Consider the following 11,582-nt stretch of genomic DNA (forward strand, 5'->3'; position numbering starts at 1 on the left):
GAAAGTGGCTGGTCATTTAAGGGGTTTCCCAGGCTCTTCCTAATAGTTTTTTCATTTTGATCCTGTCTGCAGTGGGTGCTGCAAGTGCAGAGTTCCTCCTTGCTTCCTCTCTCCTTCCTCATTCATCAAGGTCACGCTCTCCTGTGGAAGTTCTTGAGTGGAACTTACCAGTAAGGCAGATAGCCCTTAGGAGCAGTGTTTTTCTCCCTTGTTTGAGTTTTTTCTTAGGCTTTAGACCTGTCTACTGTAGGCAAGAGGAAGAAGAGCTTTCTGTGCTTATCCATCACATGTCTTTGGTTTACACTGATTATACCTTTTTGGTCAAGCTAAAGGAATGTCGAGCTTCTCGCTGAAGGCCAAGATGGAATATTCTTTAGAGCTGGGTTTTTGTAGCATGGAAAGTCAGTGCTATTTTAGAAGTGCTTCGTCCTCCTCCAAGAAAGGTGGAAAAAACTGCTGGTAAAGGTCACAGAAGAGCTTTTCCTGTGTTCAGGTGTGTGTCTGCTACAACGGAGCCAGATCCAAGTTCAACAGGAGACCGAGGCGGGGGGGGGGGGGGGTTGGTCATCAATGACGGAAATGACTTCAAGGTGTAAACTTAGTCTTTGTCCAACCAAGGTACTTCCCAGGGCTAAATTAGTTAAATTGTTTCCTCATGCAACATAATCACAAATGTACTAAAACACAAAGCACACACTGTGTGTAGGTACTTACAATTACTACGACTACAATGAAAAGCCCAATTTTCCTGCCAATATCAGACTCGGAACAGGAAGGCGGCCAATACCCAAAGGTCTGCCTCTCAAAGATCCCTGTTTTTGAATCTAAAATCTACAAGATGCTCCTCTGTGATGGTGACCCTGAAGGGAGGGGAGGCCAGAGACAAGCCATAAGGGGCCTCTAATCCAAGACTCTTGGTCAGCTGCCTGGGGAAAGCTGAGCCCATACAAGCATCACACATTTGACTTCACGGACACTGACCTACCAGGGCAGTGCCGGACAAATCTGTCTGAGAGGGATCTTCTGAGACCGAACAAGGAAAGAAGACTGCGCCAATCTACACTGAACTAAGGGAACGAAACCTCAGAACAAGGAACACAACACGGAAAGGAACCAAAGTGAGCCAAATTACAGCAGTAGCCCGTTACAGGTACAATCAGACAATGACTTTTTGTTTTCCGCATTTTCTTCCTCCTGTTTATGTTTACTTATCAATGACAGACGCTTCAAATACTTGTCTGACATAAAATGAACCAAATTACTGGTAGACCTCAAATTGAATACAAATGACTAACTTTACGGAATCTTTTTTAAACAGTGAAACAGCTTAAACTAGAATTCATTCTCTTTCTCTCCCTCACTCCTCCTCTCTAGACAGACAGAGACATAGAGAAATAGAGATATTGATACAGCTATAGATATTCATAAGCTTCTGAACTACATCTCCTGAATGGGTACTTCATTCAGTTCCAATCAGTGGTCTATCCAACACCAAAGAAGGAGGTTCCTTAGAAAGCAGGGATTCAAAAAAAACTTTAAGAACATGTGCAACAGGGCTCATAGGACTCTATGTTTTCTCACTGTAAAGCTTTATGTTTTCACTAGAATCAGGGTTTGTTTCTATTATTTATGTTAAAAGGAAAAAAACCTGCCTCTGACATCTATTGGCTATGTGACCTCAGGCAAGTCACTTAATTTCTCAATCCTCTAAGCAGCTCTCCAACACACCAAGTTACAGAAGTGCTGACCTACACTAGTCTGAACATATGCCAACACATTTCAAGAGTTGGGGGATCGGGGAGAGATTCACACAACTAATTGTTTTTCATTATCATTATCATGTATGACTTTGCTAAATGATAAATGATTTAAAAAAAGGTATCTCAAACTACAAAAGTATGGCTCAATCCATTGATTTTTCAACTTCTGAACGAGTTCATTGCCAGGGGGTGTACCAAGCACATAAGCTACTCCTTGATTATAAATTAGACACCAGAGATGGTGAAATGGAAACAAATGAATGGTGGGTAAAAGATAGGGAAGTTTTCAAAAGGAACCCAAGTCACAAACTATAATAGAAGATAATTAATGATAAATATAAAGAGAGTCTGCTGAGATAATGTAATAGAATTATCTTTCATCTCCCCAAAAAGAAACTCAAATTTTAACTTTATTGTAAGAAATGTGAAAAGAAAATCTATTTCAATATAAATTAACAGAATTCAATTAATTCAATTACAGTTTGATCTAGTCATATAATTTTTTATCAATCATAAACTATTATTAAACTCAAACTCATATTTTAACTCATATCAATTAGCAGGTGTTTTCAAGAACTGCCTAACTAGGATTTTCTTCTCATTTGGAGACCCAAATAAATGGACAAGATATGTGGTTCTGTTCTCAAGTTCCCAGGCCCCAGGAAGGAGGATGCAGTGGAGGCACTGGGAGCAGTCTGAAGCAAAGGAAACTGGCTTCCTACACCCCTCAGTTCCTCACCTAGAAAAGAGGGGTGTTGGACTAAACTATCAATTAGATCCTTAAATACCAAACTTAACAATCAGCAAGACTTTCGGACTCTAGTCCCTGCCTTGAATAAGTTCCTTGGTTTCTCCATATGCCTAAAGCTTCTAAAATATCGTTTCTATTCTCTCTCTCGCGCTCTCTCTCTCTCTCTCTCTCTCTCTCTCTCTCTCTCTCTCTCTCTCTCTCTCTCTTTTAAATATAAACCTTCCCCTTCCATCTTAGAATCGATAGTATATATTGTTTCTAAAGCAGAAGAGCAGTAAGGGCTGGGCAATGGGGTTTAAGTGACTTTTCCCAGCTAGGAAGTGTCTGAGGCCAGATCTGAACTCAGGACCTCTTGTCTCTGGGCCTGACTCTCAATCCACTGAGCCACCCAGCTGCCCCCGCATTCTTTCTCTCTTATACTTCATTCTTTGAAACATTTCTAGTTTTAAAATGATGCAATGGCATCAGTCAGTACTCAGAAAACAATAATAATTTGGGACATGGCTGGGAACAAAATCACTCAAAAATATGCTTTGAGTTTACCTGCTCCTGCAAATTCTTAAGAGAATGTGAATCTCCAGACCTAAATCTCTAGACCCAGCATACAGTAACTGAAACCACAACTATATCAGAGAATAGCAGCACTAATAAGATAGCACCTAGGCCTGAATCTGTACAGGGATGGGAGAGAATTAATAGGTTTCCTTTTACCCTGAAAATATAGGGCCCACAAAAACTTAAATCATTCAGTCTGTCCTCAGTTTGCTCATACGGCTCTTCAGAGAATGTGGGAAAAGCCCTGTGCAGAAACTTTCAACAAGGACTTATACCAAGGACAAATGCAGCTGGCATCTAAATGGGTCACAGGATGAGGGGCCCCTGCTGAAAGATGAATGCAAAGATGTTTATCTTTCAGAGCAGAATCTGGGACAGGTTAGAAAGATTGGCAGAATAACTGATCTTACCAAAGGAGTGTCAGAGATTAAATAATTAAGGTGAAAAAAACTGGCTGGTCCCAGTTCTATAAGCATTTGGATTGTCATCAGCAGAATGTCATCATTCACTTGAGCAGACATCTGGTCCGCCACACAAAGGGATGGTGGAAAGAGAGTTTCTGAAGAGACATTTCACTTTTCAGGATCTCCTTTCCTCCAAAGACCTACAGTAGAGATTAATGATACATCTAAACAGCCAAGCCAGACTCCTCTGGGCATCATGAGCCCCCAAAAAAGCCTAGTGAGAAGGCCTCTTTAAGGGTCTTGATTGATTCTCCTAAAAGGTCCCAGGGCTCTTCAGAGAGCTTCCCTATTATCAGGGTTCCGAAACATCCAACCCAAACACCAGGAAGGAGAAACATTCCGTAAGATGCAGAACTCTCACTGGCCCTGGCGTACCAGGGGAGAGGGTTCCACAATTCCTGAGAGGCACCAAAGGGCTAAGAACTCCAGTGACCCCCCTTCAATAGTATCGTCGCTGGAGAGCACGGCCCATAACATGAACAAAGAATTGGGGTTTGTTCAGGAGACAAAGGATCGATTATCAGAACTCAAGCATTAACTCACACCAATAAAGCAAAGAGCCACAGAGAGGGGCCACGCAGTTGCTCAACTGTGAACTCACTAAATATACCAACAAAGAGAATCAAAAACAAATCTTGAGGCAGGTGTGGTTCTAAAGAGATCTCAGTCAAGAGTTCCCCATAAACGTCCCCTACAAGCTAAGTGCTCCATTCCATTTTCTACGCTGCCTGCCCAGGCAGAATAAGCTTTTTTCATCCAACTCTTCTGCGCTCCCCTGAACTCCGAAGCAGGTGGTCCATTTGGCTCAGTAACAAATGTTCTTGGAGGTCTGGATCTAAGAGAGAAGCATTCAGGGAGCACCAGCCTTGCTCCTCCTCATCTAGGACATTAAGGTAGGCAGGCAAGAAGGGGAAAGAAGAAAGCATTTAGTAGCAGCTGCAGCAGACAGGTGCTATTATCATGCCCATTCTCAACAAAGGTTAAGTGACTTGCCCAGGGCCACACAGCTACTAAGAGTTAGAAGTTAGATTTGAATTTCCTGACTCCAGGCCCAGACTATCCATAGTCCAGCTGGTTGCCTTCCTTAGGATCTGGGAGAAAAGCCCCAGGATGAATTAAAGGAGAGCCACCCTCCCATGATGGCCATTCTTCTCTAGTTTTTGAGTAAGTAAGTTACTGACCCGAGTGGCCCTTAGAATTCTGAGCTTCTCTTTCCAAGCTAAAGGTCAAGCACCTCCTCCCACACCCGGGAGGCCTTTCCCCATCCTTTGCCCCATCCCAACCTGAGGGCAGGGAATGTGTGAGCATGAAGCCTGGCATAGAGTACCGGCTCGATGCTCGTGGGCTCACTGAGGCTGAGGAAGCCTGCACAACTGCCCTTCCTGCGGCAACCAATTGAGGGGAAACCCACAGAGATTTCTAGAAGCAGAAATCCAAATTCCTCACTTTCCAAGAGGCATTAGACTATGTAATTTGTACTTGAGGGAAGATGATTTGCTAACAAGCCTGAAGTGCTTCCACTTCTCCTTCCTAGCCCAAAATAACCCTCTAGGAAAAACCCTGTCTCTTGATTTTTAATCAGCATTAACTGCTACTGAGCAGCACTGAATAAGCCCAAGGCTCTCCAGTGTCTTCAGAAGCTAAAAAAACTAACCCTCCCAACAAGCTAGGCACACTGAATTCAACAAGACCATCTCTCTGAGATTCTTTAAGTTAATATGGCAGAGGAATAGGAAGATCTAATAAAAAGTACATCAAACATGGGAAAGGGCCGGCAGTATTCGGAGAGAATGACAGCTGCAAAGCTTGAATGAAAACTGACCAGGCAGCGTGACTTCGGGGATCAGGGCAGCACGAGTCCCAGCCAGCTCTGGCCGACTCCTACAGACTTAGCCCTGGACATTCCACTAGCATTTGCCAGGTTGGCATATCCTGGGACACGCTGAACATAAAACACCTCCTTCCTCCTAAGCCTGTTCCTCGTCACTCAGTGCCCTCCCCAGACCTCCACCTCCCCTCGACAGCTCTGGCTGGCCATCTCTCTTTCCCAGTCCCCCCTGGGCTCCTTCCCAGACCACCAACATGTTCCACCCTTCACTAGCCGCAGCCCAGCTGACTTCCATGACCTGCCCCCTCCTGCGGCGGCCCCAACCATCTTCTGTCTTCCCTGCTGGAGAAATCTTCCCAGTGGATAACTATGATTGTTTTCTTCTCTAATCCACCTTTCCAGGCTTGTCTCAAATGGCTCTCCCTCCCATCCTCATCATCCTTCAGAAAACGGAATGAATCACTGTTCCCAAACACCAATGTGGGCTTTCCCAGTTGTTTACACACAAAACCCCTGGGCCTACTGAACACCTTAGGATCACAGATTAGAATAACTGGAAGGACCCCCAAAATCCTCTCGGATCACCGAACACTGAAGTCTTGACAGGGCCAAGTCACTTGTCAATGGTCCCATTGCCAGTAAGGGCAAAGCCCAGGCTTGATTTTTAATCAGCATTCTGGTGCTTCTTGGGAAGCCTTCCCCGATGATCCCAGCCATCAGCAAGCTTTCCCTGGACAGCCTTCCTTCCAGGGTTCTCTCTGGCATGCTGTATACACATTCCACTTCCTTGATCAGATTACGAGCTCCTTAGCACTAAGACAGTGCCCGGAGAGGAGCTGCTAGACAAATGTTTCCTGAATAGACTGAATGTCCTTGCTAACAGAATTCCACCAGGCCTTCTTGGTGACAAAAGAGGAAGAAGGGAACTGACCATCACCAGGTCCACAGAGAAAAAGCTGAGACAAGACTTCTGGAAACAAACGCCTAAAACAGAAGACCGAGGCATTACTTGGGAATTCACCAAAGCTTAAAAGAAGGCAGAAGGACCATCCTAGACCGGGGAGAAAGAGAATGGCCCTGGGGTACAGTGACACATGAATTCAGGGCTAGAAGAATCCAGAATGGGGGTCACACACTTAGTACTTCAAGACTGAAATCGATACTCCAGAATGAGGCAAGATGGAGAAGTGCCTTACTCATCAAAGTAGTAATGGCAGAAAAAGAGGGCAACCCCTTCCCCAAGTCAATCAACAAACATTTATTAGGATCCTACCATGCACTAATCCTATACTAGACTGTAGGAACACAAAGACAAAAGGGGGACCGACGCTTCCTTCAGGAAACGTAACCCCTAACAAGGGAGTAAACATGCCCACATGTAAGATTGAAAAGACACACAGGGACACGGGCACCTTTGAGGGAAGGCATTCGTAACTGGGGGCTGAGGACGGGGACCAGAAAGGCCTTTTGGGGAAGGGGACACCCCAAGAGAGACAGTATTCCATGAACATCCAGGGCAGAAGGCCAGGACTGGGACAGCGAGGTGGCCTGGTGGAGAGAGACAGGAAGTCAAGGGTTCCAATCTGGCCTCAGATACTTCCTAGCTATGAGACCCTGAGCAAGTCACTTAACCCCCATTGCCAGCCCTTGCTGATAGAAGGTTAAGGCTTTACTTATTTTAAATTTTTTTTTTAAGCTAGGCCAGCTGCACCAGAAAGTGCCAGGTGGAAAAACATTTTACATGCCAAACACACACCTCTCGGGGGGCACTGGCCTGCTAAGGAGGGACAGTCAGGCCAACAACTGAGGAAAATCGGGCCTTGGCAGTCACCTAGGGCAGGCTCCATGACCGGGCAGCTGCGCTTTAAAGGAGGTTGTGGCGCCTTGGAAACCTCGAGATTTAGTGACTGTCTGCATGAGGTCAAAGCGAAGACTCAAGACAGCACTCGGAGCGGGCCGTAAGGACCGAGGCGAAGCCGGGATCCAGGAAGAAGAGGAGTCCCAGCACAGGGACACCGAGGCTACACCCGAGATTCCTGGGGGCTCGGACATGGGCCCGGGCTGGAGGGGCTCCTATGTGCCGGGCACTGGGCTAAGGCAGACTCCCTGGAAGCTGAAGCTTCTCCCAGGAAAGGGCTGGGGGACGAAGGGAGGGAAAGGACCCGAGAGAGAACGGGGCTGCTGTCTTCTGTGGAAGGGCAAGGCTGGAAGGTGTCCCCCCTGAAGAGGGGAGGGGCTGGGGAAGGAAGGCAGCACTAAGGGTGTGCTGTGTGCCGGGCACTGTGCCAAGCCTTTACAAATACTCTCTCATTTGAGCCTTACCACAAGCCTGTGATGTGGGCGCTCTTATTAACCCCATTTTACAGATGAGGAAGCTGAGGCAAACTGAGGCTCCCAGGGTCACACAGCTAACAAGGGTCTGGGGCCACCTCTGCACTGACTCCAGGCCCGGCCCTCCGGCCACTACGTCAAAGGAGGAAGGCTGCATGGGTGCTGTGCCTGCCTAGCCCAAGGACAACAGAGAGAACAGAGCCAGGAGCTCTGAGCAGAAAAGTAACCAGCGAGAATGGCAGGGAGAAGGCCGGGTGATAGACGGGAAAGAAAGGGCAGAGATTCTAATGGTCCGTTAGGAAAAAGGCTCTGAGGCGGACAAGACCCAGGGAAGAAGGCCCAGGGGGCAGAGCTGGGGGGAAAGCTGGGCCTGGCTGGTCAAGGGTAAATGGTGGCCCACACCTGTCCTGGAGCTTCCTAATCTGTCTCCAAAGGGGAGGCATGGAGTCTCATGTCAGAAAGATCTATTCTAGGAGCCCACAGAGGAGGGCAGGGACAGAGACTTCATGTTCCCCTCATTTGCTCCCAAATCCCCCAGCCCAGGCCCATCTCTTACCCCCCAACCCCAGAGTAGCAGGTGGCACACGCTGGGCAATTTGTCTCAAGACTGAGGGGTTCCATGACCAAAGTGGGCTGGAAACTACTCTGCGCAGCATTACTGAATTAAGAAGAAACCCGGAGCATCACTGGGAGAGAAGCGGGGAAGAAGCAAAGGACTGGGGTTCTTTATGGAGAGGCTGACCATCGCCTTAAACTGAGGGGTAAAGGGATAAGAAGTGGCCCAGGAAGGAGTGTCAGGAAGCCCCGAGTTTAGATCCATCACCAGACCCCACCAATGGTATGATTCTAGATGAAGCACTTAACATCTCAGCCTCAGTTTCCTCATCTGTACATGGGGACAAAACAGGAGAACCTACGCTTTGAAGGGAGTAAAGGGGTCCAACCTGGGGGAGGAGGGGAAGGGGTCCTGGCCTGAGGCTAAAGTCTGGCTGGTCCTTGCTCCCAAGGTGAGGAGAGTCTCCTACCAAAGGAGAAGCAGAACAGCTACTCTGAGAGGAAGAGCCGGAATTCCTGTGGGCGGCTGATATTGTGGGACTGGGGTCTGCCTTGACTTCCTTGGGAGGTTTATTTGTTTGTCTCTTGGAAAAGTCAATCACTGAAGTGACAGGGGACTGGGGGAGGAGGTCCCAATCCTGGGAAGTCTAGAGAAAGAGGGGTGGGGCATAGGGGTCCCTCCGGACTGTGATAATGAAGGGCCTGGGGGGGTACAGGCAGAGGAGGTCTAACTCCCCAGGGATGGGGCCAAGTTGTAGGGGGAGAGCATCCTTCTAAAGACTTTGACTGAAGGGAAGGCATCTGGAGCCTAGAAAAGTCTTCCCCAAGGGGCTGGCTTGGAGGGCTGGAAGGAATGTGTACTGAGAAGTACCAAATGGAAGAGCAACTGAAGAAGCTGGAGAATGGGATGGAAGACTGCTGATGGGGAAGATATCTCTTCCTGGGTGACCCTGACTGTAGATGGGGACCTCCCTGCTGGGGGAGCCAGACTCCTGGGGGAGCTGAAGCTTTTCCTCAGGAAGGGGCTGGGGGGTCTGGCTAGAACAGCACTGGGGTGGGGGCCTGACTATCCTCCAGAGGGACTGAGCTATGGAGAGAAGCCTTGAGAGACAGGATGGCCGCCTTCCCTAAGGGCAAGGCTAGAGAGCATCCTTCCTGAGGCAGCATCTCAAAGGTGTGGGGCTACCTCCCAAAGGAACTTGAGTAGGGTGGGGGGAAATGCTTCCAGGGAAGAGACTGGGGCAGGGGGGGAAGGAAGGTCTGATCTCTGTGAGGGAATACATGTAGGGAAGCCTTATCTTCTTTTCCCAGGAGCCTACCTGGAGGAGGGAGCCTCACTGTGGAGGGAAACTGACTCTTCCTGGGCTGAGGGGGTAACTATCTCCTGGGGAAGGGGCTGAAAGGGCTTGGGGAGGAGACTGACTCTCCAGAGGGGCACAGAGGGCAGGGACTGGTGGGGGGTGAGGGCAGGGAGAGAGAGAAGAGAAGGGGTCCAGTACAAAGTCTTCCCTGGGAGAGAGATCCCCTATTGGGGGACAACAAGTAACATCAAGGAATTTTAGGACTAGAATCTAGGAAAGGGGCTGTCTCTGGGGATGACTGGCAGAACTTCACTGTGGGGGGCTCCTGCAGAAGGGGGAGGGGTCCTGACTCTGAGAGGATGCATGGCAGGGAAGGGGAAATCTGGATGGGGGAGAGCACAATATCTGCCTGTTTTGGAAAGGAAGAAGGGTCTCTCAAAAGGAAGAGCCTGGTTCCTAGTGGGGAGGGCAAGTCTGACTGTCCATCAAGGATGTGGATGGTCCAGAGTGTCTCACTCTTGGTAGAAGGAAGAGAGTTGTCTGTAGGGAAGGAGAAAAGTCAGGACAGGAGGGGGGTAGTCCCGGCAGGAGGAAATGTCTCCCTCTCTGAAGGGGGAGGGGTCCAGACTGTGGCAGAGGAAGGGGTATTGGGACAGGGGTGTCTGAAGGAAAGGAAAAGAGGGCTTTTGGAGAATGAATGGGGTGAGGATGGGAGCAGGAGACACTCACTCCTTGCCTTTGGAAAGTGCTACTCCTGAATTGGAGCTGGTGGGGGGGAGGCTGTGCTTAACAGGGTGGACTGGGAAGTGACCCTAGCTCTTGGAGGGAGGTTTTTGTCTCCAAAGGGGTGGGTCTGGAGGCAGAGGGTCACTTCTGGGGGAGTCTTGCTCTGGGGGGGGGGGGGGGCAGGGATACTGCTCTTGAATAGGAGGTCTCTATCTGTGGAGAGGGCAGAGGGTCACTCTTGGAGGTTTCCTCCTGACCTGCTCCTAAAAGAGGGGTGGTATCTAAGAGGGTGAGTGTCTGTCCTTTGGAAGCACCTTGTTGTCTGTAGGTGGGGGATTCTGCTTTTTAGAGGTGTCTCTTTGGAGGTCACTTTCCCAGGAGAATCCAGATCTCTGGGGTGTCTGACTCTTGGGGGAGGTCCTACTCTTTGGGGAGTCCCAATCTTTGGAGGAAGTTCCCCAAAGGAAGGGTGTTCCCTCTAGGACTTCTCCTGAATGGAGGGGTATGTGAAAGGGAGGGGTCCAGTTCTCTGGGAGGTGTCCCCTCTTTTGAAGTGTCCCCCTCTCTCTGCGGAAGTGAAGTATCCTCTCCACCCGGTCCCCATCACCAGCCCCACTCTCTGCAAGGGGCAGGGTGTCCCCTCTCAGGGATCCCTCTCTCCTGCCCTACTCTGAGGAGGGTGAGGTATCCTTTCCAATCTCCCTCTCCAAAGGGTCAGGGTTTTCCCCTCTCTATGAGGAGTGAAGTGTCCCTTTCTCCGGGTCTCTCTCTCTGCGGAGGACAAGTCGTCCCCCCTCAGGAGTGTCCGCCTTTTCTACTGGGGGTGTATCCTCTCTACGAAGGGGAGGGTATCCTCTCTCTGTGGGGTCTCCCTCTCCACGGGGGAGGCAGACGGTCCCCCGGGGAGGGAGGGTCCTTCTCTCCTGTCCCCCTCTCGCAGGTCCCTCTCTCCCCTTCTCCGCCGGGGGAGGAGGGTCCCCACTCTCTCCGCGCCGGCGCCCGCCCCTGCCCCCAGACCGTCCCCACTCTCGGCCCGGTTCGCCCCGCCCGGCCCAGCCCGCTACCTGAGCGTGGGCCCGATGCAGGCCGTGTCGGTGCTCTCAATCTCCCGCAGGATCCGCTCATGCTCCGCCGCCGTCTCCAGGCTCTCCGCCTCCGCCATCTTCCCCCGCTCCATGGGCCGGCGTCCACCCGCCCCGCCCCGCCGCCCCGGTCTCCCGCTGCGCTGCGCTGCTCGGCCGCTCGTCCGCTCGGAGCCGCCCGCAGCCTCTTAGCCTCGCAGCCCAGCAGCCTAGCAGCCGCCCCGCGCCC

The 11,582-nt window shown here is 50.0% G+C and overlaps 1 protein-coding gene across 4 annotated transcripts in view; it reads right to left on the minus strand.

Annotated features, from left to right (window-relative positions):
- The window catches only part of EXOC6B (exocyst complex component 6B), a 643,271-nt gene extending 631,823 nt beyond the window's left edge, over window positions 1-11,448 (minus strand). For all 4 annotated transcript variants that reach the window (XM_044663035.1, XM_044663036.1, XM_044663033.1 and 1 more), the window contains exon 1: window positions 11,336-11,448. In XM_044663035.1, coding sequence (XP_044518970.1) covers window positions 11,336-11,448 — 113 coding nt within the window. The remainder of the gene's footprint in view (window positions 1-11,335) is intronic.
- Window positions 11,449-11,582: the final 134 nt, after the last annotated feature.

This window comes from Gracilinanus agilis, chromosome 2, assembly GCF_016433145.1.
Source record: "Gracilinanus agilis isolate LMUSP501 chromosome 2, AgileGrace, whole genome shotgun sequence".
In the NCBI taxonomy this organism is placed as follows: domain Eukaryota; kingdom Metazoa; phylum Chordata; class Mammalia; order Didelphimorphia; family Didelphidae; genus Gracilinanus; species Gracilinanus agilis.